The sequence below is a fragment of the Falco rusticolus genome, chromosome 12 (genome assembly GCF_015220075.1).
Source record: "Falco rusticolus isolate bFalRus1 chromosome 12, bFalRus1.pri, whole genome shotgun sequence".
Taxonomy (NCBI): Eukaryota; Metazoa; Chordata; class Aves; order Falconiformes; family Falconidae; genus Falco; species Falco rusticolus.
The window spans coordinates 33,631,608-33,655,664 of NC_051198.1; the positions used below are offsets into that span (position 1 = coordinate 33,631,608).

Consider the following 24,057-nt stretch of genomic DNA (forward strand, 5'->3'; position numbering starts at 1 on the left):
AACTGTAGTGGAGCAAACACGGGTGAAGCCAGGGAAGCACTCGGGTTGTTCCCTGGGATGTAAATCACTGCAGCCAAGAGGTAGTGGTGGCTGCCTGCTGGGAACAGGTAGCAGAGGGCCCAGGCCGTGTCTGCTGGCATGTTACGCAGGAGCGTTGATCTGCTCTGCACAGGGGTCTGGCCAGGCTGGGCTGAGGCCACTGTGTGAGGTTCAGCCCAGCTCAGTGCCGGGTCCTGCCCGTGGGGCACACCAGCCCCACACAACACGATGGGCTGGGGGAAGAGCAGCTGGTAAGCTGCCCCACCATGGAAAGGGCCTGGGGGGGGGCTGGCTGGGCCAGCTGAGCATGAGCCCCCTGTGTGCCCAGGTGGCCAAGAAGGCCAACAGCATCCTGGCTTGTGTCACAGCAGGACTGGGGCAGTGACTGTTCCCCTGTGCTGGGCACTGATCCTGGATTCAGCTTTGGGCCCCTCACTGCAAGAGGGACGTGGAGGGGCTGGAGCGTGTCCAGAGACAGGCAGCGGGGCTGGGGAAGGGGCTGGAGCACAAGTCTGATGGGGAGCTGGGGCGGGGGGGGGCAGGTTCAGCCTGGAAGAGACTTGAGGGACAAGGTTGTAGCAAGGTGGGGGTTGGTCTCTTTTTCCCAAGTAACAAGCAACAAGACAAGAGGAAATGGCCTCAATTTGTGCCAGGGGAGGTTTAGATTGGGCATTAGGAAAAAATTCTCCACAGAAAGGATGGCCAAGCACTGGAATAAGGTGCCCAGGGAGGTGGTGAAATCACCATCCCTGGAGGTGTTCAAAAAATGTGTAGATGTGGTGCTTGGGGACATGGTTCAGTGGTGGGCTTGGCAGTGCTGGGTTAATGGTTGGACTTGATGTTAAAGGTAGTCTTCAACGTAAATGATTCTGTGTAGCCAGGGTCAAGTGCTGCTGCTTCTCAAGTAATACAAGGTTGCAGAGGTGCCTGGGCTCTTCAGCCTGTGGGAGGTGCTCAATGTGGGTGCAATGGAGCGGTGAAAACCCAAGGTAAGACAACAGAAGGCACCACAATTGTGACAAGAGCTTGTTCTTCATGTACTGGCAGCACGTTGCTGCAGTGGGTGATGAGCGTCAATGGCAGGGCTGGGGCCTGACAGGAGCCAGGGTGCACTGACAACGCTTTGGCTCAGGGAGAGCACCCTTGGGCTCCCCTTTTACCTGTGAGGGCTGGGTGGGCATCTCCCATGCCTTGTCCAGCAGCTCCAGCTCCCTGGCTCAACCAGCTGCCTTGGCCACAGGCTCTCTGTCAGGTCATGCCATCAAATGGTGGTGTTTTTTTACCGCAGCATCTCCTTCCCAGCACTGAAGCACCAAGCTCACGCTCCTTGTAGGGTGCCAGGTACAAGGGAACACCCGCTGAGCACCCAGGCTCACTGCGCTGGGCAGCATGGCACTGAGTGCAGAGGCTCCCCAAGGTGCTCCAGGCTCTGCCCAGAAATGGCCGTCACTGGGGCTTCTCTGGGGAGAATCACAGTCTCTGGAATGTTGAGTGGAGATGACAGGCCCAAGAAAGGCTCAGTGCTCCATGCCAGCTGCCCCTAGGAAAGCAAACCTTTGGTGGGGAGCCAGCTTCTCTAGGAAGAAAAGGGGCTCACCAATGAGAGGGTCACAGGCACCCTCCTCTCCTTCGAGGGTTCCCTCAGGGTCAGGGGCTCTGTGGCCCTGACCTCTCTCTGCCAGGACCCTGCCACAGAGCTGGGGATGGGACACTGCTCACCATCTTGGTCCAGGTGTCTCCAGTGCATTTTCTTGGCACATCAGCTCCCTTCCCCAGCACCCAGCTTGGTCATCAGTGATGCTAGCAAGCAGCTGCTGGGGGGATGGAGTAGCCACAGGCTTTCAGCCCATCGTGGGCCTTCTGCTGGGCTGGCAACGACTGTGGGACAGGAGCTGGGCGGATGTGTGCCCCACAGGGGGATCCCTGCTACCTTAACCATCACCCCCTCCTGAGCAGCCAGGTTTGCTTTAAAGACCCTGGCTTCCTTTTATTGCTTCCCCTCTCAGATTGCAGCCGGCTGCAAGGGCTATTTTTAGTAGCCTGCCTTCTAAAAATAGCCATAAGCTGTTTGGAGTTGCGTCACCAGAGGTAGCTCTCTCCATCAGCGGCTTGGCCCCTGCACCCCAGGAAGGGTACAAAAGGAGGCCTGGAGCAGCAGGGTCAGCAGGTTCAGACGAAGCCAGAGGCGAAGAACGAAGCGGTGCACTGCCAGCTTCAGGCATCCCAGTGCTGGCAGCATGACCATCTTCTGCACCCACTGCCACAGGCCGCTACAGGCAGAGATGAGCTGCCTGCCCAGGAGGGGCAAGCAGGGGCCCGGTCCCTCGAAGCCTTTCAGGTGAGCTGCCTCCCGCCCTCAGGGCTGTGATGCCCCCCTAGCTGGGGGGAGCCCCAGGCCAGCTTGCCTAGTGCCTGACAACCCTTGCAACGTGCTGGCACCAGCCTGGGACAGCAGGGCTGCCAGCCGGTGCGTGGGCAGGTGTGGGAGCTTGGAGGGGCAGGGGAGTTTTGGGTGGTTGAAGAGCAAAGGCAGATGCGATGGGCTGGGGCTCACGTTCTGGCGCTGGATGCAGCTTCCATTCTTACGGGGTTTGGTGGGGAGGTTGTGGCCCTTCGGTTTCCCCCAAAGGACAGGTCATCATCCAGCCTGGCCCCCAGTGAGAGGGGCACCAGCCACACCAGCAGCGTGTCCCCCTGGGCAGCTGTGAGCACCTCTGCCCACCCCTGCTGCACCAAAACAGCCTCCAAAGGTTTGCCCTCCTAGAGGCAGCTGGCATGGGCGCCAAGCCTCCTTAGGGGAACGTCTGTGCTCCATGTCACCAAGCTTGGAATTCTCCCCATAGTGGCGGGTGGGGAATACCATCCCTCTCCCTCGCTGGACATGTCTCCCCAGCCACCTGGCTTTGCAGGTCAACCAAGAGTGCCTCCAAGGCTCGCCGAGACCAGATCAATGCAGAGGTGCAGGCGCTGCGCTCCCTGCTGCCCATCTCAGCACAGGAGAAGGAACGACTCTCCTACCTCCACACCATGGCCCTTGTGTGCCTCTGGCTGCGGGGGGCTCAGCTGTTCCCTCCAGGTACCCATGGCACTGCTCTCCCTGTGGGACCAGCCCTCGGTGCGGAGCTGCTCTCACTGCTGCCAGGGTTTCTGCTTGTGCTTTTGGCCAACGGCAAGCTGGCCTACATCTCAGAGAATGTGGATCAGGTCCTGGGCCTCTCTGTGGTAAGGGCTGCCCACTGGGCATCTGCAGTCACTGTCTCTGTACCTGTCCCAGTGCCTTCCCTGTGTGCATGAGGTGCTGCCTTGGCAGATCTGGCCTGCGGCTCCAGCAGGCTGTATGCTCGTGGTGCCAGCACACAAATCCCCCGGGCCCGCAACAGTAGCCCCCTCTTTATCAGGTGGAGCTGCTTGCCCAGGGGGACATGGTCTTTGACATCCTGGATGGGCGAGTGCACGAGGAGGTGCACAAGAAGCTCCTCCTTGCCCAGGAGGAGCCTGGCAGGGGTAAGTGAAGCCTTGGCTGGCATCTCACCAATGCTGCCACCCTGCTCTGGCCCTTCGTGGCTGCAGTTGGAAAGCCAGGGGAACGAGGGAGCCCCAACCTGCTCCAGCTGGTTTGTTTCCCTGCAGAAGTCACATTTGTCAGCGAGATGCGCACATCCAAGGCCTTCCGGCTGCAGCATGGGGGAAATCGGGCTGTAGCAGTGTGTGGGCGCTTCATGGCCCTGCGCTGGCCAGCCTCCCCCTCCAGCACAGCCTTCCTGGCCCTCTGCACGCCAGTCACACGGTTGCCTGCAGACAGCAATACCAGTTCCCCGGATGACCTATTCCAGAGCACGCACATCCTAGACATGACATTTACCAATGTCACAGAGAGGTGAGAAGTGCCTGTGGGATGCAGGCTGGACAAGAGCAGCGAGCCTCTTCAAGACACTTCCCAAGCCTTTTCCCTCCCTCATTTGCAATATCCCTGCTGTTTGGCTCTCTCCTCCATTATGCAACAGCTGTTCCTTGCTGACAAGGTGCAGACCCTGCAGAGCGTTCAGTCCCCCACTCCCTTTGTCTCCCTCAGTGTCACCTACCACCTCGGCTACCACAGGGAGGAACTGATTGGCCAGTCGTGGTACAGCCTCCTGCACCCTGAGGATGCTGACCTCGCAGCTGCCCAGCACAGGGCTGTGGGTGAGTGTCAGGCCTGGGGACACCCTTACATGGTCTGGCTATGCCTGAAACCTGGCTGTCCAGGACAGCAGAAACAGACTGAATGTAGTACTGCCCTCTGTGGCTCCCCACTCCGACAAGGGCCAAGCAGAGCATTGGGTGTGCACCCCATATACTGTCTGTAAGGTCATGGGGAGCTTCCAAGCCTGGGGATGTGTGCCACAGTGCAGAGGAGGCACAAGCCCACCTGAGCCACAGCTTTTTGAGAGGGCAGGGCTGTCACAGACCTGACTGCGCTACCTGTGGTTTATGTCTGGCTGGGGCCTGAGCTGCAGCTGCCCGAGGCAGGCTGCAGGGTCTGCGGGCAGCAGGCTGCTCTGCCCCGGGGCTGCCGTGCCGTGCCGTAGGCTAACGCAGCCCCTTGCCCGCAGCGCAGGGGGCCGAGGCGGGGCCCGCGGTGCTCCGTGTGCTGCGCGCAGACCGCACCTGGGCCTGGCTGCGGGTGGCGGCCCGGCGGGACGGCGGCGGCCGCTTCATCACCTGCACCAGCCGCTGCCTCAGGTGAGGGGGAGGGGGTGAGGGGGAGGGGGGGAGGGCGGGCGGCGCCGCGGCCCGGGCCCCCTCTCACCGCCATGTCCGCTGCAGGAGGGAGGAGGCGGCCTATCTGCGCGCCCGACACCCGGCCCGCCGCCCCGCGGCGCCCATCGCCCCGCCGGGACGGGAGCTGAGCCTGCTGGCTGCGCAGCTCCGCGCCCTGGCCGACAGCCTCTCGCCGCCCTCCGCCGCGACGGCCCAGGCCTGTGCCTGGCCCGAAACCGCGGCCTTTCCGCCGCCGCCGCTCCCCGCCGGGCCGCCCCAATAAACGCTACTTCCGCCCTCGCCCCTGTCTGCGCGTCACTTCCGGTTCCGCGTGCTGCTTCCGTGTCCGGTGGTGGGGCCGCGGCTGGGCCGGAGCAGAGCTGTGGCGGGGCGGGGGTCCGGGAGCGGGGGCCATGCGGCCCCGTGAGGAGGGCGCGGGCAAGCGGCCCCGGGTGCTGGGGAGAAGAGCCGTCGCCGAGGAGGAGGCGGCGGCGGCGGGGGAGAGCTCCGGTGACGGCAGTGATGGCGACGACAGCGGGAGCCCCGCGGGGGCCGAGGGTGCGGAGGAGGCCGCGGGGGCTGGCAGGAGAGGTAAGGGTCGCCCCCTGGGGCCGGGCTGCCCGCCTTCGGTTCCCGGCGTCACCCAGAGCGCGGCGTATCCCCTGGCGTGGCCGGCCGCCCGGTGGGGAGGGCGTCGGCGACCGCCCCGGTCCCTTTCCGCGTCCCAGCTCCTTTGTTCCCCCGCTCGTTCCGCCTACAGGCTCAGCAGCAGGCGCTGTGTGGGCTGCGGGACAGGCCTCGGGAGCCGACACGGACAGGGGCCTCCACCCCCCTGCGCCTGGAGGGTCCCGACCGGCCTCTCAAGGCCCGTTGTCTGGCTGTTATAGTTGAATTTGAAATAACTAGAGTCCGAAATAAATTCGCTAAGTATTTATTAAGGCAGGAAAGCAAAACCAGCGCTGGGCGGCCAGGGAGTTGCAGCTCCATCCAGGCTCGCAAATTCTAAGTAACACAGCCCTTTTATTCTCAACTTCAAGGCCGGTTTAAGCAAACAGTTATGCTCTCAGTCCCGTAGCAAGAAGCTGTATATTACAAAACTAAACTATTTTTACACTAAAGTTTAGATGAAGACAAAGGTTGTCATAGTAACATGAGATTATGGTTTAACATTTGCCTTGAGAAAGTACATCTCCAACCTCATGGTTAACAGTTAACTTTTTTGTCACCAGGCAAAACATTCTCAAATCTGTTGCAGCAAGGTCATTCCTTTTGTTAAAAACCCCTTTGATCAGCAAGTTACCCTTAGTTACTTATTACATGGCGCTGGTCGAGTCGCGCACTAACCTGGAAGGCCCTGGGCAGGCCGGGCGACTGGTGCAGGGCAGCACACGGCGGTGGGCTTAGGGCTGGTGCCTTGAGGCAGTTGTTCTCGTCTGCAGCAGTATATGCGATGTGGTTTCTTTGCCTTAAAATTGTTAAGTTGATAATTAAAACCTTATGAGAGAGATGTTAAAGGTCCTTGAAGAGAATTGAGAGGAAACAGACATGATTGTTAAAAACACGTGGCATAGCACAGTGCGTCACAGATGTGGGAAGTTACTGACTGATGGTGAGAGGAGTCTCTGTGCTGTGTCTGCATGGGGCTTTGGGGGTGGGGGGGGCACATCTCATCTAGAGGTGGGCTTTCAGGAGGGGGATTCCAGCAGTGAGTGGAGTGCCCTCCCATCTGCAGGCATTTTATTTTCCTCTCTTAATGGTGAGTTTCAGCAAGGCGCTGAGGGAAGGCTGCTGACAGTTACCTTTTCCTTCCCACAGCGGGATGTGAAGGGGAGCAGCGATTTTGCTTTTACCTTCTGTCTGGGCCCTCTGTAATCTCATTTCTGGAACAAATAGTACATTAAGAGTCCAGCACTAAGTTTGTCTCAGTGGGGGTTGACTGGGTAGATAAAAGCCATTTCTTCAGCCATCTGTTTTTGCATCCCGGACACACTTCGATGTGCTCAGCCGGTTGTATAGTTCTCAACAGGTTCAGCTGAGAAAGGCATAAGGTATCTGTGTCACACGGGGCTGTGGGAGGAGGGGAAACATGGGGAGGCTGTGCTGGTGAGCAGGGAATGCCAGTTATCAACAGGTAACAGTAGCTTAGTAAAGGTGGAAAGAAGAGGAAACAATCCACAAAATAATGGAGGAAGGGATAAAGAGGCAGGAGGGAAGATGAAATGGTCTATAGAGACAGCACAGAAAAGGTAAATTGTATTTTAGAGGTGAAAAAGAATTTAAAAAGCCCTGGGAAAGTGGTATCAAGAAAGAATACAAGAAACAAGGAAAGTAAGCTATTCCGGTCTTTTACTTTTTTGTAAAATGGGGGAACCATCGGCACAGATTTGAAGGATCACAAACTCTCTTTGCGCAGGGGCTGTGGACAGGTCCAGCCGCTTTGGAGCAGGAAGCCAGCAACCTTTTCATGCACACAATTCCCAGATCTGCCCAGCAGCGCATGCCTACTGGAACTATTCACTTCTGCTCCAAAACAGGCTGCTGCTTCAAAATTTTTATTATTACGATGTCAAATGATGTTTTTCTCAATGTGAGTGGCTAATTCAGTCTCCTACAAATAGTAGGATGTATTTCATGGACTGGTATTACTGTGTGGAAAGCACTTTCCACATTATGTTTTGGGTAGTTGAGTCTGGTCTGGTCTCCTGTACAAGTATTGAAATATTCTATCAGTGGAAGCTCTGCATGCCTTCGCTTTGTCTAATTTATACCAAATCTCTTCTAATCCTTTTCTAAATGTTGCATCTTTTTATGTGGTGTCTTTATCTCATTTTCATTCACATCTTGTAAGCCTTTGCTATTTTAACAGTATTGTTTTAGAATTGTGGCCAAATGGAGTATTGTAGTGCAAGTGATAGTCTTGTCTGTTTGCATGAAATGTTAGAGTAGCTTCCACGTCATTCTTCCTTTCCTTTCATGCTTCCTTTGCCTTTCTGACTGTCCTTGTTCATACTCTTTAGTCTGTCTATCTTGTGGCACTTTGAGTATACAGTGATACTCGGATATTGCCCTATATAGTGATTAATTGCTCTGTACCCTAGTGACTTGTATAATTAGTACAGATTTTTCCTATAGTGCAGCAGTCTAAAACTATCTGTGCTGGATTTGAACAGCATGGTGGCAGATGCTTTTGTCTAAGTCCTAGAATTTATTGGCTTTCTTAAGTCCCTGTGAACCTCATGATTACTTGGCACTCAGCTTTTACCTGAATGTGAGCAGAGTTCTTTGGTCTGAAGGCGATTTTACATCCTAGGCAGGCAGGCAATGAGTGATTGTACAAGAGTGAGGTAGGGAAAAGATGGAGATCAGAAAGTGTGACAGTGCTGTCCTCTCTCCCTAAGAAGGCAGGGGCAAGGGTGTTTGTGGGAGCCCAAGCAAAAGAAGATATCAAACTGCAGCAAGATAAGGGAAAGGGTGTTTCAGGGAAGCAGTGTAATGAAATAGTGCTGTATTTGCATTTCCTTTGTCCCTCCTGCAGCGAGCTGGATGTACAGTGTTCCTTTAACCCTCCTCAGAGGACTAACAAGTGTTGACAGAGCAAAGTTCCTGGGTGTTCAGAACAAGCAAAAAGAAAATGTTTCTTGAGGGAGCGCTTGGATATGCTCGTTACTATTTCTGGATGATGTGAGTAGATTCTGAAGCAGAAAGTCTTGGTTATTGCTAGGATGAGGGGTGATGAATCCGTGTTCTGAGCCAATGTGACTGACATCGTGTTGCTTCCTGAATTTGGCAGCAGATTTGGGCAGGGCATGAAGAAACCTTGTGTCATGGGGCAGTGTATTGGGTTTGCATGGCAAGGTTTTGGTAGTCAAGGGGCTACAGGTGTGGCTTCTGTGAGAAGGTGCCGGAAGCTGCCCCCATGTCCCATTAGCTCAGCCTTGGCCAGGGGCCACCATCAGCCACGGTGTTAGCACCTCTGTGATAACGTATTTAAGAAGGGAGGAAAAAAACTGCTGCAGAACAGCAGCTGGAAGAGAGGAGTGAGAATATGTAAGAGAAAAAGCCCTGCAGACACCCAGGTCACTAGAGGAGGGGGGGAGGTGTGCCAGGTGCCGGAGCAGAGGTTCCCTGGCAGCCCGTGCTTGAAGAGCATGGTGAGACAGGCTGTGCCCGCAGCCCATGGAGGGCCCCACACTGGAGCAGGTGGATGTGCCCCTATGGAGAGCCTGTGCTGGAGCAGCTCCCGGCAGGACCCGTGGGGAGAGGAGCCCAGGCTGGGGCAGGGTTGCTGGCAGGGCTTGTGACCCTGTGGGGACCCAGGCTGGAGCCGGCTGTGCCTGAAGGACAGCACCCCGTGGGGGGGACCCATGCTGGAGCCGTTCATGAAGGCCTGCAGCTCGTGGGAAGGACTCATGCTGGAGAAGCTTGTGAAGGACTGTCTCCCGTGAGTGGGACCTTGTGCTGGAGCAGAGGAAGAGAGCGAGCGGCAGAGTCAGTGTGTGATGAACTGACTGCAACCCCAGTTCCCTGTTCCCCTGCACCACTTGGGAGGGGGGAGGAAGTAGAGAACTCTGGAGTGAAGTTGAGCCTGAGAGGTGGGGAGAAAGTGTTTTAAGATTTTGGGGTTTTCTCATTACCCTACTCTGATTTGTTCGGTAATAAAATTAATTTTGCTCCAGTCGAGTCTGTTTAGCCTGTGCTGGTAATTAGTGAGTGATCTCTACCTGTCTGTATCTCAACCTGTGAGCCTTTAATTCTTTTTTCATTTATTTGTTAATACTTTGTCTCCCCTGTCTGGCTGAGGAGGGGAGTGACAGGGCAGCTTGGTGGGCACCTGGCATCCAGCTGAGGCCAACCCACCACAGGCAGGATGCAATCGCTTTTCAGTTCGGGTGTTCTGCGTAGAAAGACTGTGTGCCTGTCATTGCTCAGAGGTGTTGAGCAGGTGTTCCCTTTCAGAAGGGAACATGCAAACCTTCCTGTTCCTTCTTGCCCTATCCTCATCCTGAGAACAGAATGAGCGTATCCAAGTGCTGCCCTAAGAATGGTTTCTGGTTGCTAGTCCTCAACACCCAGAGGTGTAAATTGCTGCTAGAAAGAATTGCTGATAATATTTTTACATTGTGGTTATAAGAAGTGTTAAAGATTACTGTCACTGAGTGATAGTAAAGAAACATAGCGACAGAAAATTCCAGAATACCTTGTGTATTCATCAGCACTTTGGGTAGAATTGATTTTGCTGTTTCTTGTGTTGGTTGGTCAGCAGTCAGAGGAGAGAGGGAATATTTTATCAAACACAAGGTGTAAATAACACTGTGGGGAGCTCATGGTAGGGCTAGAATATGAAACTGCTTTTTGGTGTTGTGGGGTTTTGTTCTTCTCCCAGTGAATCAGGCAGTTAGCTATTCCTATTGGCAATGAGGTGGGGAAGGTTGAATGTCTGGATTTCAGTAGTTACAGGTCCCTGGGCTGCTGAGGAGACCCTGCTGTGGGAATGGCTTCACTGCAGGCTCAGCCGAGCTATGGTGGATGTGCAGTGCAGAGAGACTGTCTCTGAGTCTTGACAGACTGACTGAACAGGCCACACAGGCCATGTGTTTTTCCTGGCCAGTCTTGTGGTGTGGGAGATGTGATGATGCCCATTTAAAGGCGATGGGACAGGAGATGGCTGTTAAAGAGTCGGGACTGAGAGGACACCCCTCAGAATTTGCAATGTGGCCAAAATATGACCCAGTGCAGAGCTCATGTGCTGGTAACTGGTACCCTTTGTACCAGGTGAAAACTTTAAACTGGTCTTGTGTGTGCTGCTGAGTGGAGGGAGAAGCAAGAAGCGCTGGGGAGAGAGGGAGAGTGTTCTAGTGCTCAAGGTTGCAGTGATTAATGAGAGAGAAATCAAAGGCTGAGAGATGCAGCAGCTTCTCTCTGCCATACAGTTGTGTAGGGATGGCACCACTGTGCTTGTGTCGCTCTCTGAGGCATCCCTCTTGGTGGAATGTGGGGGTGGGAAGTGCCTGGAGAAGCTGTTTGGTTCAGAAGTGTCTTGCACTCTCTTCCAGATCAATGTCACATGTCTTTTGAGGAACTACTGCAGATGCAGAGTGACAAGAGAACAAGAGTGTGCAAGCAGGCGACCAGTGGGAAGAAAACTGCAAAAGCTACCAAAGCTATGGTGAAACAGAAACAAGGCAAAAAGGGGTAAAGAAGTTCTTTTGCGATCAGAAAAATGTGCATGTGTGCTCTCTGCACTCCAGAAGCTATGCTGTGGGCTCCTTACAGTGTTGCCATTGCCTTGGAGCTGGTGTAGATCTCCTTTAATGTGCCACACAATAATGCCTTTCACTGTGGCGTTTCATTTGGGAATGATCTGTTGCTGTTTCAGAACTCTAAATGTCCTATCCTCTTCAAATCCCCAGCACCGCCTGTTACTCAGTAGTTAAATCAGCACTCAGTTCCTTTACACCCTCTGTTTTAAAGCACTTTGAAACCAACAGCGTGGTATACTTTTAAGCTGTATGATAGTGCTTTTCTTGTGACCCCTGGGCCCTGAAATAGTTACCCTGGGGTTTTCTAAACCCCTTCCAGCTTATCAGCATCTTCTCCCTGGCTCCCACTGGCTGGAGTAGCAGTGATGCAATTGTTTTGGAATTTCATTCATCCTTCTGCTGTTGTCTCATCTGTGGCTTGTCTGTGGTGATCTTCCTTTTTCCCCCCTCTACATTACTTATTGTCGCAAGCTTTTTCCTGTATTCAACACAACAAAATACTATCAGATCTTTTTACAGTCCTCCACAGGCTCCCCTGGTAACAACTATTATGCCATTGCCCTTTATTTGCAGTAGTTAGCTGGTTTTCAGTCCTCAGAGCCATATTTAAGTGATTTACAGGTTCCTTTGTTACACTGGCGTTCCTTAACCTATTTCTGAATCTCTGCTGAATACGTGCTGCTTCTGCTGTAAGTGGCTGATTAGAATAATGTTTCTGCTTTACCTTTTACCCAAGGGTCTGGGGCATTTTGTGAAGCACAACATCTTCACACAGTGTCTCTATTTCTGCCACACAGTTTGCATAATTCTGTTTTTATTTAATTCCCTTAATTCTTTAAGCGATGCATCACTATAAATCCCACATGCTGTTTCTCTTATAGTTTTGTTATGGAAGTGAGCTTCTTAAAAAAATAAATTAAAAAAAGACTTCAGGGAAATCCCATGGAACTGAGCTGGCTTCAGCGACGCTGTATAAAGCTGACTTGAGAACATCGTACAGGAGTGTAGCTGTATCAGCAGACGTGAGAATACACTGAACACTGCCTGAAGTGGGACTTAGAAAACTCATTTATGCCTGTGGGGTTGTTAATGTTCCTGGGTGGCTGTTACCATGTTGCTGAACATGGGTATAATGCCCACAGTGTGGGTCCTTGCAGCGGGTAGTTCACAGGTCTTTTCATGTTTCTAATAACTCAGTCAATGTACTGACAAATCGCAGGTCACAGCATACAAGTAACGCCCCGTTCTCCCACCTCCTGCTGTCCCCATTGTGCACCTGAGGCATCAAGCCCTAAAGGCCTGTGTTGGAAGGAGAACTTGTTTGCTTAATTGGTTGTCACTGTGGTCCTGATCCACTGTGAAGTCTCTTTTGGAATAGGTACCATAAGCTGTATGGCCCTTATTCCTGGGCTGACCTTTTCCGTACGTGTGTCACGGTGTGCTTTCTCAGTGAGCCTGGCTACAGTAGAATTGGCCTGTCTCTGTAACTACCAGGTCAGTGCAGAAATGCCAACTTAGGTCTCACCTTTCAGTGTAAGTATTAGGCAAGAGTGGATGAGTTGATGGGCCAGGAATAGAAGAGGGTTGTTGCGTGATGAATGAAATGGAGAGGGAGCGTAACTGAGTATGGAGCATTTACTGATGCAGTGGTGGGTTTTCGCTTGATACAGAGTGGCTGTATCAAGTGTAGGACTGTTTTAACCACACATTTATAGATCATTTGGTTGTAGCAGCCTCGTCTGGCTCCTGACCAAGTCACCTCTTTGCTCTATGTAGGTAATGTGGTGAGGACTGAGTGGGAGAGTCCGCTGTTTTGGCACTATGCGGTAATGTTCTTCTGAGGGTCTAGCTAACCTCCTGACATGTTAGTCTGGGACTCTTTCTGTCCTTTGCTCCTCTTCAGTACATTTTGCTCTTTTTCAGGCCAGTGGAGATGTCTGCCAAGAAGCCTGTACCTTTTCTGCGACAAGTCATCTCTGTTACGAAGAAGGTGGGTGCTCCTCCTCCCCAGTTCAGGAGCTGACTACCCTTAGCAATGCTAATAGGGCACAGACATGGTAATAGGGCCTGGGAGTTGCAGGTGTTTGGAGGCAGCACTCATGCTGCTGTTCTTGGAACTGGCTGGTCCTGGGTGGTGGGCTTGCATATGGAAATGCCTGTGGCTTGGTGGACTGCAGGCAGGCATGATGACTTTGTGAGGGGCTGCCATCTTGATTATTGGACTCACTTTGCCAGCTGCAGATGTTTTCAGTGGTGGGTACATAATACTGAAAAAAAAAAAAAAAAAAAGCAAGGTCTGATCCATGGAAGGAAAATAATCAGGTTTTTAACAGAGTAGTCCTGGCCACAGCCCTTACTTTGCCTTCCCTGTTTTCAGGTCCACAGAGACCCTCGATTTGATGACCTGTCTGGAGAGTATAAGCCTGAGATATTTATGAAGACTTATAGCTTCCTGGACAGCATCAAGAAGCAGGAGAAGGAGGTGATGCTGTGTGCCTGTCCTTGGCCAGAAGAACCTGGCTTGGCAGGGGCAGCTTCTGCAAAGGCCTTTCACAGTGGAGGTGGCAGTCATGCAGCTTTCTGCTCTCTTCTTCAGATGGTTCAGAAGGAGCTGAAAAAATGCCGGGACATAGAGCAGAAGGAGAAACTCCAGCAGCTCCTGAACCGCATGGTGAGTTCAATGCAGCATCTCCTTTCCTGTGAGGCAATGCACTAGAAGAGAGGATATGTGACCTGACGTCTGCCTAGACACTTGCTGACAGAGGCCATCCTTTCTGTACAGACACAACAAGAACAGGCACAGAAAAAACAGCAGAAATTGAGGGAGAGGGAGCTGTCTTTGAAGAGACAACAGAGGGAATTGGCCAAGCAGGGAAAGAAACCCTTCTTCCTAAAGAAATGTAAGTACTCAGTGTGGCCATGCAGCATGAAGACCTAGAGGGAGTACTGCTGACAGGGCTCCCAGCACTGGAATTGACTTGTCTGTAATATTCAATGGAGCTGTAGAGGGGTTGTTCTAGCACCGGTACTCAAGAGACAAGGCAGGCCTGGAGCCAGGGAGGGAGGGAGAGCTGAGGGAGGGGCTGGTCTGTAGAAATTATTTGGGCTTCAGTTTAAAATCCTTGCTCCCCGTCCTCTGCAGCTGAGAAGCGGAAAATGGAGCTAGCAGAGAAGTATGCAGAGCTGAAGAGGAGTGGGAAGCTGGAGAGCTTCCTGAACAAGAAGAGGAAGAGGAATGCCATCAAAGACAAGCACCGTCTGCCCTCGCAGAAGAACCTGTGACTGCAGGACAGACATGCTGTTGTCTGGTACTGGGACTCACTCTGCCCTGGCCAGGCCTGGCAGATGGCCACCCCTCTTCCCAGTATCTGCTGTTCACTGTACACTGGTGCTGTAAGGCAGCAGAGTGGAGCCTGAACTGAGGGAAATGGCGCTTTTTGTAGCTGAAATGTCCTCTTCACATGTGGTTTACACTTTGCCTGGGCAGTGACAAGTCTTATCATGCAGATGTACATGGTGTTGACAGCTGTCTCTGTCCTTGCACCTGCTCTTCCTCTAGCTAGGAGAGCACAAGCCCTACCCTGCATTGCTGGCTCTACTCCAGGTCTTACCAGACACCAGCTGAGGTGGGAAAGGACCCACAGTGCCTGCTCAGAGCAGGGCTGGCACTGACTTCAGACTAGGTTGCCCAGGGTCTCTTCAGTTCAGTGTGGGAATGTCCAAGGACAGATGTCATCACCTCTCTTGGCCTCTGCTCCACTGCTTCAAGTTCTTAAGGTGAAACTTTTTCCCCCCTTGCCTCCTCCAGGAAAGCTGCCTGGTTTTTTAGTCTGTAGTCATTGTCCTGTTCTCGGTGAAGTGCCTGGCTCCATCTCCTCAGTAGCCTTCTCATAGATCTCTGGGGTGGGTGGCAAAGGGGTGCTATTAGGTCTCCCCAAAGCCTTCTCCTCCTGAGTGAACAAACATGGTCAGTTCCCTCAGCCTTTCCTTGCAGTGCTCCAGCCTCTGACAGCTTTCACCTCCTCGGCTGGAGTCAGCCCAGAGGACCAACATCTGCCTTCTGGGGGCCCAGCCTGGGGGCAGTACCGGGCTGTAGTCTCACAGATGCCGGGTAAAGGAGAGAGGGTCCCACCGCTCTGCCGGGTGGGGTCCCCTGGCCTGGCTGGCCTTCCTTGCAGCCAGGGCATGCTGCTGACCGCTGCTGACAGTGCTCAGGTGCTGCTGCCCGGGGTCTCCAGCAGGGCTGCCTCTCTCGGCTTCTCAAGATGGTCTCTGCAGGGCATTAGTGCTTCTAGGAAACTGATTCTATATGAAATAAAATACCTCAGCTTTCCTTTATTCCCAGTGTCGGTGCTGTTAAAGTCAAAAGTGTTTGAACTTACAGGAGTTAATGCCAGCGTCTCTCTGGTGTTACGTTTGGCCACCAGCTCTTGTATGCCCTCACTGCTGATTGCCCCTGTCTCCTGTGGCTGTGCTAACAAGGTGATGCGGATGTGACCCAGATAGTCCCTGATGGGTCAGAGCATGTGCTGGGGGGTGCTCAGCTCTGCAGGGCAGAGTGCTCCCTGGGCACAGCCGGGCTGTGTGCGGGTGGGCAGCTGGTGTGTGAGGCCTGGGGAAAGGCTGTGCAATGAGACAGAAATGGAATGATGAGCAACTCCATCACACCTGGCTGGGGGTGTTGCTGAAGAACCTGCCTCCCCTGCAGTTCCTGTGAGTGACGTGAGTTCTGCTCTGGTGACAGGTTTTAGTGTAACTGGGGGAAGGCATTAGAAATGGGATGTGCCAGCTTGGCTGGTGACCACATGGAAGATCCTCAGCTGCCTTTAACGCGCCTGCATCTTACTGCTTTGCACTGTGCCTGGCTGCTGCTGCTTCCTCTTCTTGCCTTGTGATGAAGAGCCTGCTGCATCCTTGTGCCTTCGGAGGAGAGCTGCTGTGGGAGCGGTGTGGCAGCAGAGAAGCCCAAGGCTGTCCTCGCTTCTCTGTCCCATTGTCCTGTTGCTTTGTACTCTGTTTTTAATTCAAAGCTGAACAAACCTCCACCTGCACTTTAACACAAGGGAAGAAGGCTGGGGCCTGGACAGGCTGGGGGTAGCTCACCCCTGTGTCACCCCTGCCAGGACCTTCCTGAGGGGCCATGTGGGAGCAGCACTCCTGAGCCATGTCCCCCTCCCCAGCTGCTTCTGGGTCCTGCCCAGCAGGGAGCAAACCCACCATACCCGCAGGGCGGTCCTGCTTTTCCCTCCTGCCCTGCTGGAGCCCGGTGGCTCCTTCCCGCAGAGGCCTGTGTGCCAGGCTGCACAGAGGGTGTCCTTGCTAGGATGTCACCTGCTGCCTATCGGCAGCGCGGAGCAAGCCTGCCTGCCTGCCTGCTCCCGGGCCCAGTAACCCCGTGGCAGGGGAAGCCCTGGGGCATTGCCCAGCTTAGCCGGTGCTGTGGTGGCACTGGGTTACAGGGCAGGCTGCAGCGTGGCAACACTGGCTCCAACAGGAGGGGATGCTTCCAACATCTCAGTGAGCTTCCTTCTGCTGGGGAGCTGCTCTTCCCGCTCAGCCTCCCAGTCTCAAGGGGTCAGTTGGGTTATTTTCCTTCTCTTCCTAGTGCTGTTCCGGCAGCGTGTCTCTGCCAGACATGCCCTGGTGGCCTTCCAGGTGCAGTGTGAGGACTTGCTATGGGTGTCCCTGGGGGATAAGCCACCAGGCACGGCCAGCACTAGTTGATGTAACCGTAGCGGGCTGCACACGCAGTGGTGACTGACAAAGGTTTCACACATACCCCCCTGTCTGACACCCTCAGAGCCCACCAGGCTCTTGCAAGGACCTGCCTCCTCCCAAACTGCTGGCCAGGAGGAACAGCGTCAGAGCCGGGTGCCTGGGATGTTCTCCCCAGGCCTGGGTGGCCACTGAGTGAGCCCCCCCAAGATGTGCTCTGCAGCTGGACAGCCAGGCACACGAGGAACAGGCACCCACAGGAGCCGGGGGACCTGCCTGCCAGCAGGAACACAGACATGAGGAAGCTGCAGGGCTCAGGTCTTTTATTGCAAAGAGGGAGATATGAAAAAGGACAGTCACCCCTCGGGTGCCCCCCCTGGGCCTGCAGCTGGCTGAGGGGGGTGGTAGGCAGGGGAATGGAGGCCTCGCTCCCCAAGCGCAGGGACCCTGGCTCAGGCGGCAGGGAGCTGTCGAGCCCCGAGCCGGAGTGACCACGACAGCAGCGCAGGTGACCCACGGTGTCCCTGTGCAGTGCCCCAGCCCAAGGTCTGGCTGGCCAGGGGGCAGTCCCAGCAGGCAGCACTGCCGAGGGGGGAGCCTGGCATGGGCAGGGCTGCCTGGCTGCGGCCCGGCACAGCGGGCAAACCCAGCCACCACCTCCGCTCCACTGCCTGTCCTGCTTGGTGGGGTGCTGAGGGCCCGAGCAGCCCTGCAGGGGCCCTCACCATGCGACCCTCGGGGGCCGGGGCAGCGTTGCCCAGGGAGGAGGGAGCAGGGTCATTGCCCTCTGTCCGGGCAGGGAGCTCAGCAGCCTGCCTCGCGTCTGCGGGTACAGCCAGCCAGGCGGGGCAGTGCCCAGGCTGTGGCTCTTGCTGGCTTGTCACCTGTTGTCCTGGGCCAGCTCCTCAGGGCAGGCAGGCTGGTCCTGGGACTTGTGCACCCCTGGTGAGGGCTGGGCCTGGGTGCCATGTGGCAAGGCCAGGTCTGGCCCCGGGGGCGTGTGGTGCCGGTGCCGCTGGTACTGCACAAATGTACAGACCTTCAGCCCGATGGCCAGCATGTTCTTGCCCATGAAGATGCTGGAGACCCGGGCATCCCTGAAGAAGACCATGTTGCTGCCTCGTATGAAGATGGTGGTGATGTTGACAGTGAGCATGCTCAGCATGGGGTACAGCATCATCCTGTGCGGCATGATGCCGATCCCTTGCATGCTGATCTCACAGAGGGACACACAAGGGAGGACCAGGAGCAAGATGTAGCAGTAGAAGAACATGATGCCCTCAGCCCAGAGCGGCAGCCCCTTCTTCTGGGGCTCCCATAGGTTGGCCTGGATGTCCAGCACATCCAGCATGTCCACAATGACCCAGAAGAGACGGTTGCGGAGATCTTCTTTCTTCTTGAATGTCCTGACGTACTCCATGTGCTCTGTGGCCACCAACAACACGTAGAGGGCTGGGATGCAGATGGAGAGCAGCAAGGTCAGCGCTTTGCGAGCTATGAGATCCAGGCTTTTCCGGTCAGCTTTATAGTTCTGGTACACAAAGTAGACTTTGATCTCCAGAACGAAGACATACAGGAACCAGAGGATCATGGCATAGCCCCGCTTAGCTGTCTTTACCTCCGCCCCGACCCAGATAGCCACATAGCGGAGCACCAGCAGGAAGCACACGTCACCCACTGCCACCATGACACAGATGCCCAGCTTCCTGGAGCCCTGGCTCTGCTCCACCAGGTAGGCATCCATGAGGACAAGGCTGGTCATGATGAGCACAGTGAAGAGGCACACGTGAGGCTTGCTGACAGGTGGTGGGGGAACCATCCTGCATGGAGGAACAGACAGGGCTGTCAGGGAGTTGCTGGAATTCCCCATCCCCACCCTTGGGCTCCTTTCTGCCCCCCCCTCTCCCCAACAACTGTGGATGGCTGAAAGTGTGGGGTTCACACAGACTCCTCTCCCACCCTACGTGCCTGGTTTGTTCCAAACCTGCAGACTCCTGGCCGAAGTGCTCCGTCCAGAGACTCCTGACCAGGCCATCCTGGAGGCACTGGTTGGCTGAAACCCAGCCCTTAGGCTGCAACTGGGGATGTATGGTGAGGCAGCCAGCCAGCCCTCCAGCACTGGGATGCTACTGCCTCTTCTGGTAGATCACCACGCCGGTTAGTCTCTGACGCTCTGAAGGGCACATGCCTTATTTTCCATGGGATTTCCTAGCCGGTGGCACAGGTTATACTCCCCCCCCCCGCCCAGCTGCAGCACACAAGACCATATCTATGCTTTTAACCCCAGCAGGTCCTTAGCTGCTATGATGCATGACTCTCCCTTCTTAGTCTCCTTTATTTTCATGCACAGCATGAGGCAAAGGATTATTTTTAGCCTGGCTGTCCTGTGGGGTAGGAGGGAAGAAATCGGTCCAACATCTTCAGTTTCCTCGAGCCTCACGCTCCCTGAGCACTCTGCTTACAGCCATTTGCCTGTGCCCACCATGCCCCAGCATGATAAACTGAAAGCAAAGCGAGGCAAAGCAGCACCAGCCCACAGCTCCAGGGCACAACAAGCTCTGCAACAGGCCCTCAATTTCAGTTGGATGCTCAGCCTTCCCGGGCTGGGGCAGAGCAAAGCACAGTCCCCAAAAGCACCCTGCCTGCCTTGGACGGCACTGGGACCATCACGCTCCCTGCTCCCCCTCCCCTGGCCAAGCACAGCTGCGGCTGCCAGAGATGGAGGAAGGATGGAGCTGGGGCCTCACCGGGCAGGGCTTGGCAGCTGCTCTGGAGGGGAGCCAGCCCCCCGACTGAAATGGAGGATGAAGCTGGCCTGCTGACTGCGCGGCACGGCGCTGCGCGATGGCTGCCTGCACAGAGCCCACTCAGCCACCCCTGGGCCACGCAGGGGCCTTGGGACAGTGTCCTGCTCGCCTGGCAGGCAGCATGCAGGTGGCACTGGACCACGGGGCAAGTGCTGGGGAGCAGGATGGAGGCCAGGCCACTAATAGTCACCGCTGCACAGCTACGCTCCTGCTGCGGGCACTGCCGGCACAGGGCCCTGGGCGCAAGCCACCTGCACTCCTGCTTCTCAGCCGAGGGTGCAGGGGTCCTGTGCAGCCATGCACCCCCAGGCCCAGAAGCATCCCGGCAAGCTGAGGGAGGCCGCGCTGGGCACAGGTGCCTCTAAGGGACAGTGAGTAGAGGCTGGCAGGCACAGGGGCACTGGTGGCACTGGTGGACATGGCACATCTGGAGTGTGCTACACTGCTGGGGTCTCCCTCGCCTTTTGCCCCACTGCCTCGGAAAGCCTTTGGAGAAGCTGGAGACAGCCCAGGCCCTCACTCAGCTGGTTGCCCCACCTGAGGAGCAGGGCCCGGGGGTCCCCACGCACACCCGCAGGCCAGACCCCCACCCGCCCCTCGGGGTGCCTGGGCACAGGGACACCCCCGGCCCGCCGAGGCCCCGCAGCCGCGCCGGCTCTGCCCGGGGCAGCGGGAGGGGGCCGGGGGGGGGGCACGGCCCGACCCGCGCCGCCGGCCCGGCACAGCCCACCGCCCCTCGCCCGGGCCGCGCTTACCTCGGGTGGCTCCCCGGGGCGCCGGGGCTGGGGGGCGGCGGCGGCGGGGGGGCCCCGGCGGCGGCCCCGGGCCCGGCGCGGCATCGCCCGGCTCGCCCCGGCGGCGGCTCTGCAGCGGTAGCGCTCGGCCCCTCCCGGCGGGCGGCGGGCGGGGACTGCGGCGGCCCCCGCCTAACCGGAGCGCCGGCACCGCCCGCCGCCCCCCGCCTGCCCCGGTCCCAGCCGCCCGCCGCCCCGCCGGCAGCTCCGCGGCCGCCGCCCCTCGGGCCCCCGCCCGAGCATCCTCCTGCCCCTACCAGCGGCCGCCCTGGGGCCACATCCTGCCCCGCCCCGCACCCCTCTTCCACCCGACCTGCCCCGCGGGCTCCTCCTGCCGCGGCCCCCCGACCCCCGCACGGGCCGTGGGTGGACCCTGCCGCAGCCCGCGGGAAGTCCTAGGAGAACCGGGGAAGCCTGGGCTGGCAAGGGTCCGTCCCGCTGGCCGCCCACCTGGAGGGACCAAGACCCTTCCTCACTGGGGGAGCGGCAGGGGAGGCCCCCCCGCCTCACCTGGCACCCAGCCATGCCAGCACAGTAGGGGCCTTACTGCCGCCCTGCCAGCAGCTGCCTATAGCGCTGGGCTTGTCCCCAACTGATTTAGGTCTTAGCTACACAGGGAAGGTTTTCCAGTACATTTCCACTCTGCTTTGAAGAGGCCATTGTAAATATACGTCTTTGGGAAGATGGGGAGGCACTGGGATCTCTGGAGGTGGGCTAAGAGCAAAAGCAGGTGTAGACCCCACTGACAGACAAGTGCCAGCGGCTGAGTGCCAGGAATGCAGCCCACTTCAACCTCCAGCTGCTGGCAGGGCGACTCTCCCATTGTACAAGTCTCCCATTGTACCTGACGCCCTGGGACACCTTGGGTGGCACCAAGAGCATGTGAATCCCCTCTGTAGTGCCCGCAGCATGTGGAGATGCTGAACCAGCATCTAGGTGTCCACGCTCAGGTGTTCTGCAGGAAGCGTGGGCTGGTTTAGGCGGGCAGGGGGAGGACCCGTGTGAAGGACGCAGAGCTCTGGGTTAGAGGGATGCAACAAGGTAAAGAGTTTGGCTGTGGGATCATTCTCCTAGCACAGGAGAAAACAGCAGCCTCCAGGAGGGCTGAGAGTGGGGGAACAAAGCAGCCAAAAGCAACCTGCCTCTAAAAGGAAAGGAGACCTTGCAACTCGGGTGCCATGAGGCATGAGAGGCAAAGCTGGCACAGAAGCCAACACTGGATCTTTCCTGCTGGACACAGAAGTGCCAGCTGTCACTCAGTGTCAGGGCAGTCTCTTACAGGCTGTATGGAGGAGGGAGGAGTCCCTGTCCGTGGAGGCACCCGGGGGTGTGGCCATAGAGGCACCCACGTGACGGAGGTAGGAGAGAGGTGCCGGAGGCAGCTACCAGGCAGTGGGGCTAAAGCCGAGATGATTCATCCCTGTGCTGGAATCATAAAACCCCTAGAGGCTGGGACAGGAGGCGACAACATTTGAGTGGGAAGCAGTAAAGAGCTGCTTTAATGAGGCACATAAAAACAAGCGACCAAAGCAACAGAAGATACTTAATGTGCTTTTCTAAAATACAGTGCTGGAAATAGGGCACCGGAGTTTGCATGTGGATGCAGCTGTGATCAGAGGAAAAATGGGAGGACACCGAAGAGGGGTACGCCAGGGTTCCCAGGCAGATGGCTGCTCCCTGGCTGCTTGCTGGCTGCAGACCTGGGAGAAAGAAACATCTTCAGCTTAGCCCTTTGCTGCCAAGGACACCTGCACCCCACTATTACCACTGAAGAGTCCTTCTAGGGCAGTGACCACAACACACTGAAAGGCTGTTGGGACAGAGCCAGAGAAATCCATCAGTCGTGCTGAACATCCTCGAAGGGGACCTGTAGGAAGCAGGGGAAGTTTGCCAGCAAGGGATGGCAAGCAGTGGCTGCGATGGGGAGAGGCTGGCAGCAGCCTGCAGCCCATGCTGAGAGCTTCAATGGCTCCGACAGCCTCACAGCGCCCAGAGCCTGGCCGCAGAGCAAGCGGGAGGTGGCTGGACCTGGTGCACATCCTTCAGGAAGGCAATTTAAAAAAAACAAATGGAGACCAGCACATGAGTGAAGAACCACAGGGCGCCGAAGGGTACTTTAGCATGACAACAAGGCCCAACGTGAGCAAGGTGCTGGATGGTGACAGCAGGGTGGAGCAGGAAGAAATTGGGTCTGCCAAGTAGGAAAAGAAAGGAACAGAGTCAATCCAGGCAGCCATTTGTTGAAATACAGAACAGAGGAAATGGAGCGAAGCAGTGGTGACAATGGCCTTTGGGGTGCAGTCTGGGCCTCTGAGAAGATGGCGTCTATTGAAAACCTTTAATTTCAAAGCAAGCCACATGCAGGGTCATGTACCTGATGAAACAGAGAGCAGGTGCTGCTACTTCTGCTGGCAGCAGCTCGGGGAAGGAGTAAATGAGGGACACCTGGCGCAGAGCTGCCTGCGCTGGGCCACCTGGCCGTCCCCCAAGGCAGGGCAGTGGCAGCAACGCCTGCGGTCCCCGAGGCCTGGGCTCAAACCTTTGAAAAAAATTGAGGCTTGTGGCGTTGAGTCTGGAGCACAGAAAGCCTGGCAGTGCTTCAGGGCAGGGAGCCACCCCAGCCCCTCGGGAGGTCGGGTCCCCGGGTGGCGGCCAGGGGCCAGCAGCCCAGGCACCGGCCGTGTGGCGCTGTCCCCGGGGCCGGGGTGCGGGGACAGCTCGCGGAGCTGCTGTTCGTACCACAGCCACTGGGGGGCAGTGCAGACCTACGCAGCCTGCTCAGGACAAAGCCACCCCGGCTTCTTGTCGCTGAGGGTGGGAAGGGGGTGACCGGCAGCAGCTGCCCGACCCACCCAGGCCCGAGGGCCAGAGTACCCCCCCGAACACCCCCAACATACCCTCCAGCCATAGCCAGGGCTCCCCAACACCACGGCGTGGGCTCCCTCTGCCCCGCATTGCCCGGGGGCACAGCCAGATGTCCCTGTGCTGGACCTGGGGCCAGCGCACCTTTCCCACTGCTCCAGGCTGGGGCTGCTGGGGGCTGCAGGGCACAAGGGAGAAAACACGCCTTTGCACCGCCAAAGGTGCTCTCACCGCTAAAGCCAGGGCCGCTGGAGAGGGACAACTGTGCTGGGAGAGATGCTTTCGAGCAGCTGCTGTGCCTTGCTGCGCCTCAGCCTCGTCCGGCTGCGCTCAGGTGATGCATGGCTCTTCCAGGAGCCGCCTGGTTGGGCAAAGTGCTGCCCCAAAGGGATCGTGTGCCCTGCATGGGCTTGACCAACACACGGGGGCACACTGTGGTGCCTTGTCTGCCAGGGACAAAGGTGCTGGCTGCTACAAGGTCTCTGCTACAAGGTCGGAGCGCTGGGGGTCCATTTGGATAGCAGTGACACCTAGGGAAAAAAAAAGGGATTTTCTGGAGGCACATTTAAGCTGGTTGCCTGGATGCTGAAGAGCAAGGGTTCCTTGGGTGCTTTCCCTGATGTGCTTGAAGATTGTATCCACGATGAAGTAAATCCCAACTGGTGGCTGGCACACAGAAAGGTCTCAGCAAAAGAGGAGGTGGGGAGGCATCTGGATAGATGACAACTCTACCAGATTCTGTTTAAGCTGAAAGATAACCAGGCTTTGGGACTTACAATGTAAAACACAGGAAAAACTCACCCCCAAAGACAAGGGAGAAGCCACTGTGTGTGGCAAAGT

At 56.4% G+C, this 24,057-nt stretch overlaps 3 protein-coding genes across 3 annotated transcripts; 2 read left to right on the plus strand and 1 right to left on the minus strand.

Annotated features, from left to right (window-relative positions):
• Positions 1–321: 321 nt before the first annotated feature.
• NPAS4 (neuronal PAS domain protein 4) lies at positions 322–5,197 on the plus strand. The gene is made up of 7 exons (XM_037405806.1): positions 322–2,377; positions 2,949–3,261; positions 3,438–3,543; positions 3,670–3,916; positions 4,112–4,221; positions 4,632–4,761; positions 4,846–5,197. Exons 1-7 carry the CDS (start codon positions 2,277–2,279, stop codon positions 5,060–5,062), a joined length of 1,224 nt encoding a protein of 407 aa, XP_037261703.1. The 5' UTR covers positions 322–2,276; the 3' UTR covers positions 5,063–5,197.
• Positions 5,198–5,268: 71 nt separating this feature from the next.
• RRP36 (ribosomal RNA processing 36) lies at positions 5,269–15,384 on the plus strand. Its single transcript, XM_037405813.1, has 6 exons — positions 5,269–5,370; positions 12,963–13,029; positions 13,417–13,521; positions 13,636–13,710; positions 13,822–13,939; positions 14,182–15,384. Exons 2-6 carry the CDS (start codon positions 12,973–12,975, stop codon positions 14,319–14,321), a joined length of 495 nt encoding a protein of 164 aa, XP_037261710.1. The 5' UTR covers positions 5,269–5,370; positions 12,963–12,972; the 3' UTR covers positions 14,322–15,384.
• A 1,676-nt stretch (positions 15,385–17,060) lies between these two features.
• LOC119156334 (transmembrane protein 121-like) lies at positions 17,061–20,362 on the minus strand. Its single transcript, XM_037405969.1, has 2 exons — positions 20,317–20,362; positions 17,061–18,574 (listed from the first exon to the last, which is right to left on the minus strand). Exon 2 carries the CDS (start codon positions 18,571–18,573, stop codon positions 17,635–17,637), a length of 939 nt encoding a protein of 312 aa, XP_037261866.1. The 5' UTR covers position 18,574; positions 20,317–20,362; the 3' UTR covers positions 17,061–17,634.
• Between the last annotated feature and the right edge of the window lie 3,695 nt (positions 20,363–24,057).

Excerpts from the sequence above, each read along its gene's own strand:
- NPAS4 (XM_037405806.1), top strand. The coding sequence starts at position 2,277 with ATGACCATCTTCTGCACCCACTGCCACAGGCCGCTACAGGCAGAGATG. Across the intron at positions 3,917-4,111 it reads TTTACCAATGTCACAGAGAG|TGTCACCTACCACCTCGGCT; the intron begins GTGAGAAGTGCC and ends TGTCTCCCTCAG. Across the intron at positions 4,222-4,631 it reads TGCCCAGCACAGGGCTGTGG|CGCAGGGGGCCGAGGCGGGG; the intron begins GTGAGTGTCAGG and ends CCTTGCCCGCAG.
- RRP36 (XM_037405813.1), top strand. The coding sequence starts at position 12,973 with ATGTCTGCCAAGAAGCCTGTACCTTTTCTGCGACAAGTCATCTCTGTT. Across the intron at positions 13,711-13,821 it reads AGCAGCTCCTGAACCGCATG|ACACAACAAGAACAGGCACA; the intron begins GTGAGTTCAATG and ends CTTTCTGTACAG. Across the intron at positions 13,940-14,181 it reads ACCCTTCTTCCTAAAGAAAT|CTGAGAAGCGGAAAATGGAG; the intron begins GTAAGTACTCAG and ends CGTCCTCTGCAG.
- LOC119156334 (XM_037405969.1), bottom strand. The coding sequence starts at position 18,573 with ATGGTTCCCCCACCACCTGTCAGCAAGCCTCACGTGTGCCTCTTCACT.